We start from the raw sequence: 6,451 nt of genomic DNA on the forward strand, positions 1-6,451 counted from the left end.
GACAGATCAAGAACCTCCTCAGACCTTTAGAGACACATGAACCTCCTCAGACCTTTAGAGACAGATCAAGAACCTCCTCAGACCTTTAGAGACACATGAACCTCCTCAGACCTTTAGAGACAGATCAAGAACCTCCTCAGACCTTTAGAGACAGATCAGGTACCTCCTCAGACCTTTAGAGACACATGAACCTCCTCAAATCTTTAGAGACAGATAAAGAACCTCCTCAGACCTTTAGAGACACATGAACCTCCTCAAATCTTTAGAGACAGATAAAGAACCTCCTCAGACCTTTAGAGACACATGAACCTCCTCAAATCTTTAGAGACAGATAAAGAACCTCCTCAGACCTTTGGAGACATTATGGAGTCTTCTTGGAGAATGCTGTTGACCATCTAGTGTCCAACAGCTGCAGCTCAGTCAGACTTGGGTGTCAGTAAAATGAAACTCTCTCACATCACCCACAAACTATTTAACCTTCATCCATCTGGAGGACAGAAGGTGCAGAAGAAGTAGGATGTGCAGCAGGAGATGAACCTGTAGGAGTCYCTCAGACTGGACCAGAGAAACCTTTGTTCCATCATACTTTTACATGAATTAACAAATAAGTTGTTTGTCTCTCCTTCTGTAGGCCCGCCTGGCTCTAAAGGTCCTCCTGGCCCTCCAGGTTCTGGTCATAAAGGGGATAAAGGTGGTAAAGGACCACCAGGTAGTTCAGGACCAATGGGTCTTTCTGGTGACACTGGTCCACAAGGCAGTCCGGTCAGTACCATCCACACACACACAAAGGAGGACTTTGGTTTATTTCCTTTTGTATAAAATCATCAGGCGTGTTTGTTGCTGTTGGCAGGGTCTCTGTGGACAACCAGGTCCTTCTGGACTGAAAGGAACACGAGGACAGTTTGGACTCAGAGGACCAATTGGTAGGAACTCCGAGGCTGAAACACATTTTACTTTACCGGATCTTTATCAATCCTGAAATCTACAGAAAACATTTAAATAAATAAGATTTTAGACAAGTGCCATATTTACGTTTTCAAGCTTTCTGATGACCAAACTGACCAAATAAAACCAGTTGAAGAACAGAAGGAACATATTGTGATGATCTAAAACCTCGTCCTGGTACACCCAGGTGGTTTATCATCTCCTCTGAACCTCATCACCTTCATGAGCCCTAAAGACTGGAGTCCTTTGATGGTTGGATGAAAACCGTTTGTATTTTATACTCCATGAGCCCAGGTGTGACGACCTGATGTCTACTTCTGTTGACCAGTCCAACAGAGTCCAGGTCCAGGTCCAGGAGAAATATTGATTGTTTTTGGACAAAAAGACTTATTCTTGGTAGAAATGATGCCATGGGTTTGACCAAAGACATGTTTAGACACAGTCCGTTTGAACATTGAGTCATTTCAGCTTGAGTTGTTCTCTGACAATATATGTACAGTATAAGTATACATGAGTATATAATAAATGATTGTTACAAAAGCATCTCTCTGTGTCAAATGTTAGAGATGAAAGCAGCAGAGGTCTACTCATTGTTTGGTTCTGACAGAGCTGCTCTCTGTCTCTACCGCAGGTATGAAGGGGGAACCAGGACAGCCTGGTTTAATTGGTCCAAAGGGAACTCAAGGACAATCTGGGAGACAAGGTAACAACCAGAGACTATAAACATATTGTTTACAGGAGCGGCCATGTTGTATTTTTGGAACCAGAGTTTCTCAAACATTAACATTTAAAGCTAAAACTACAGTGAGTCACCAGGGGTCGCTGTTTTTCAGCTTTAACTTCTGGTTCTCTGTCTGATGCTAGTTTTATGTTGATTTTCTCAACAAACACCTGAGTTCTGTTTAACGCCTTATACTGCCCCCTGCAGGAGAGTCAGGGAGGGACGCAATTGCTGATTTGACGTTGGTACGTGGAAACCCTGGTTACGATGGAGACCTGGGGAGCAGAGGACCCCCCGGCCGCCCAGGGCCCTCTGGAAGACCTGGAGCTCAGGGTTAGTCATGATATAATATAGTAAGATACAAATGATATTTTGTTATTAAGAGTAAAATCATTTTTTGTTGTGCTTGGCTCCAGGTCTGAAGGGCGACGYTGGGGAGACGGGTCAGAGAGGAAGTACTGGAGGCAGAGGGCTGAGAGGAGAAAAAGGAAACAAAGGATCAATCGGTCTAAAAGGTAGGAAGTGATTTCTCCTCCCATCTGATTGTTTTTATCTACAATAAAACCAGCAGAGTGTGAGACAAATCCAGTCTGAGCAGAATGAAACCATATCTGAAGAAAACCTTCTAGGTTTTATTAGTTTGGTCTGAGTTGGTTTAAAAACCTGACTTCATTTTTCCTGAACCAACTCTGTCTTTTCAGGTCAGGAAGGACCGCCAGGTCACCCTGGAGGAAAAGGTGCCCGTGGTCAACCGGGTGAGATTCCTGTCCCACCAAAGAAAAGTGGCTTCCTGTTCAGCAGACACAGCCAGAACCGCACCATTCCAAGATGTCCAAATGGATCCTCCTTCATTTACAGCGGCTATTCTCTGCTCTTCATCAACGGCTACAGCCGAGCTCACGGACAGGACCTGGGTATGACTGCACCACRCCTTTCTGTTCGTCTTACTCAGAGGGTACCTGCTTGTAGGTCTGTTAGCAAAATATCTCAAGAACAYTGACTGTGATCCCTACACAGACTGTTGTTAGACGGTGTGTGATYTTGTGCTATCGTTTGAGATCGTTAACAAATTTTCAAAATTTGACCACAGAAGCTAAAACTCCTTTTAACTTTATTTTTTTAAAAGAAGTCTCCAATATGTCCTCTATCTTGAGTGTTGGGAACTCTGAGTGGTGGGAACTTGTTTTTGGGAACTCTAAGTGTTGGGAACTTGTGTGTGGGAACTCTGAGTGTTGGGAACTCTGAGTGTTGGGAACTCTGAGTGTTGGGAACTCTGAGTGTTGGGAACTCTGAGTGTTGGGAACTCTGAGTGGTGGGAACTCTGAGTGGTGGGAACTCTGAGTGTTGGGAACTTGTGTGTGGGAACTCTGAGTGGTGGGAACTTGTGTGTGGGAACTCTGAGTAGTGGGAACTTGTGTGTTGGGAACTCTGAGTGTTGGGAACTTGTGTGTGGGAACTTGCATGGTGGGAACTTGTGTGTGGGAACTCTGAGTGGTGGGAACTCTGAGTGTTGGGAACTTGTGTGTGGGAACTCTGAGTGGTGGGAACTCTGAGTGTTGGGAACTTGTGTGTGAGAACTCTGAGTGGTGGAAACTTGTGTGTGAGAACTCTGAGTGTTGGGAACTTGAGTGTTGGGAACTCTTGAGTGTTGGGAACTTGTGTTGGGAACTCTGAGTGTTGGGAACTTGTGTGTGGGAACTCTGAGTGTTGGGAACTCTGAGTGTTGGGAACTCTGAGTGTTGGGAACTTGTGTGTGGGAACTCTGAGTGTTGGGAACTCTGAGTGTTGGGAACTTGAGTGTTGGGAACTCTGAGTGTTGGGAACTCTGAGTGTTGGAAACTTGTGTGTGGGAACTCTGAGTTTTGGGAACTCTGAGTGTTGGGAACTCTGAGTGGTGGGAACTCTGAGTGTTGGGAACTCTGAGTGGTGGGATCTTGTGTGGGGGAACTCTACCTCTTGGTTTCTCCCTTGTGGTTCCATTTGATGATGTCACTGCTGGTTTGTCCTCTCGGTCTTTCTGCAGGGACGTTGGGTAGCTGTCTGCAGCGTTTCAGCACCTTGCCCTTCCTGATCTGTGAGACTACCGGAGAATGTAAATATGCTGAACGCAACGACTACTCCTATTGGCTGTCCAACATCGAGCCGCTGCCAGAAAACCTGCTGAGCAGTGCTGAGGAGCAGCTGAAGGCTAAAATCAGCCGGTAACTCTGACAGGCTGCAGAGAGCAGGGTTTGGTTTGGGGGTCCTTTCACAGGTTTATGTTCTGACAAAAAGGGGTACGATTGTGAGAGAGACTAATTATTGTGTCAGCAGATGTTTCAGGTGTGTTTCATGTGTTTCAGGTGTTGTGTGTGTGAGGCCAAAGCCAACGTGATTGCTGTCCACAGTCAGAGCAGCTCGACCCCCAGCTGCCCCACCAGGTGGAAAAGTCTTTGGTCTGGATTCTCCTTCGTAATGGTGAGTTGGACTGTTGTAGTTTCAGCCTCTGCTTTAGAAYAACGACCTTTGACCTCGGCTCTGGGTGCTGTTGGTTTGCAGGAAACGGGTTTAGGAGCGGAGGGGTCAGGTCAGCCTTTGGCCTCACCTGGATCCTGTCTGGAAAAGTTCCATAAAAYGCCTTTCATTGAGTGCAATGGAAGTCCAGGGAACTGCAGACCTGACAGTAGCACCTACAGCTACTGGCTGGCTGCTCTGCAACGTCCCAACATGTTCAGGTGAAACACACACCTTCAACAATGTGCACAACACACACAGGTACACACGCCTGTCACTGGTATCTTGCTTCTGTATGGGCCACTGACCAGGAGACCTTCTGTAGTGAGAGTAGGGAGCAGGTGGAAGGGAGCCTGGAGAGGTGGAGGTATGTTTAGAACTCACAGCTCCTGTGGCTTTAATTTGGTTACAAACTGGACAGCTAAGATGAGCCAGAACAAAAACAAACATTTAAAAATGGTTACAAAGAACCTTCTTCTGGGAGCAACAAGTTACTGAGACAAAGTTTAAATCTTTACACACATATAAAGCTAACATTTAACATTTTTCAYTTCCATTTCTTTGTATGTTCAGATTGTATTCTGCTGGACAAGCAGCAGGTGACAGCATCGTCCTCTTAAGCCTCAGCTCAGAACAGGTGAGCTTCACCTGCTGCTGGTTCTCACTGCTCGCTGTTGTTTTACAGGAGACCAAGAGGCTGGTTCAATAGCGGGGACTCACAGGAAATAACTGACAAAATCAGCCGCTGTCGAGTCTGCATGAAGCAGATCTGAACCCCAGGACCAGCYTCAGCCTCTGACCCAACACTGGGTCTCAACCAGAGGCTCGGATCTGATGGACCTAAAGAGTCAGGACCTGATCCATGAGGTCCGAGGTCTGTCCCAGCTGCTGAAGATGAAGCCAGGATGTGTTCGACTGATCTGTTTGTTAGAGAGATGCATCCTGGGAGTTGTAGTTCATCTCATGTCCATAGCTTGGTTTAGTAAAGGCTAGTCTCTGACTGGGCTGCCACTGCTGGAGAATCATCTACAGAACATCTTGAGAGGCTGCAGAGCTTCAGTTCCTCTCAGAAGCTCACCTCTCTGAATTTAGAACACGTTTAAAAAAAGGTGCAACAAATGGACAGAAAGGTCACAGGTGTCTCCAGCCCTTCTCACTTTAGTTTCTGTCATTCTGGAGCTTCAGTTCTGTCTTCTGTCTGCTGCTGGAGGCTGCAGCCCCGAGTGTCCAGTTATGGCATGGTGTGAGGACCAAAATTAAGACTATTGCACACCCAGCGGGTTCTACATCCTTKTAGCAGGAGGATATATCTATTCTTAAGCAGCTATTGAWGTGATTAATGATAGACCACCACCGCTAACTGAGAGGCCGGCGCTGGCAAACGAGAAGGAGACTATTCATTTGTGTTAGCATCAGAGAGGCTAGCTACTAACATGGATAAGTTGGCATTAGCATCGAAGTGGCTAGCGACTAGCATTGATACGCTGGGGTTAGCATTGGAGAGGCTATCAATAGCTGGCTTAGATATAGCCTTCTGCTGCAAGGATGTAGCAACTGCTGGTTGTGCAATAGTCTTTATTTGGTTCTCATACCGTGGCATTTCCCACAGTTCAAAACTCCCATCTTCTTTTTAAAGAGTAATTAAACACCAAATCAACTTGTTTTGCAGATAAACTGTCAAAGTTGGTCTTTAAGGATATTTTATTTATATTTATGTACAAATGTTAACATTTTTGTGTACATTTGTTTAATTCTGCAATATTTSGTCTAAAACTCTCTCAGTGCTGCCCTCTATGGGTTGAACGGTGTCTACTACAGTTGAATTTTCCTATAGGTTAAAACAGTACATGCTTACATCACAGCTCACAGTGCATTGTGGGACATGTAGTTCTGAGCTGGGATAAAATGAGCTTTATTTGATTTATATTATCTTTCCTAGCAGTGGATATATTTAGAACATAAATGTGTTTTTCTGTTCAGTCTGAATCAATAAAATCTTTTTAAAGTTGAACAAAGTTCTGAGTTTGTCACAGAAAAATGTTTTAATCTTCTGTCAGCTGGACGGGAACAAAAGAACTAAGAAATAAATGAAGTCTGATTCAGAATCAGAACCAGAGTTACCTCAATGAACCGAATCAACAGAACCAAAACTACATTTGGTTTATCTGAATCCTGTTTATGGGTTTATGGACCTGAGTTTAATGGTTCCTTTTTGAAATGTCTGTCCGTCCATTTTCTTCCTCTTATCCAGGGTCAGGTCTCGGGGGCAGCAGCCTCAGCAGAGACCCAGAC

General features: G+C 45.2%; 1 protein-coding gene across 1 annotated transcript in view; it reads left to right on the forward strand.

The window, feature by feature from the left end:
• The window catches only part of col4a3 (collagen, type IV, alpha 3), a gene marked incomplete at its 5' end in the record, with an annotated part of 24,080 nt that extends 17,910 nt beyond the window's left edge, over positions 1-6,170 (forward strand). Inside the window, 10 exon segments of the mRNA XM_014030768.1 lie at positions 632-762; positions 851-923; positions 1,577-1,648; positions 1,874-1,999; positions 2,083-2,181; positions 2,368-2,580; positions 3,690-3,867; positions 4,009-4,123; positions 4,205-4,380; positions 4,845-6,170. Of these exon segments, the coding sequence (XP_013886222.1) occupies positions 632-762; positions 851-923; positions 1,577-1,648; positions 1,874-1,999; positions 2,083-2,181; positions 2,368-2,580; positions 3,690-3,867; positions 4,009-4,123; positions 4,205-4,380; positions 4,845-4,932 (1,271 nt within the window).
• Positions 6,171-6,451: the final 281 nt, after the last annotated feature.

The sequence above is a fragment of the Austrofundulus limnaeus genome, unplaced genomic scaffold, assembly GCF_001266775.1.
Source record: "Austrofundulus limnaeus strain Quisiro unplaced genomic scaffold, Austrofundulus_limnaeus-1.0 Scaffold1115, whole genome shotgun sequence".
Taxonomy (NCBI): Eukaryota; Metazoa; Chordata; class Actinopteri; order Cyprinodontiformes; family Rivulidae; genus Austrofundulus; species Austrofundulus limnaeus.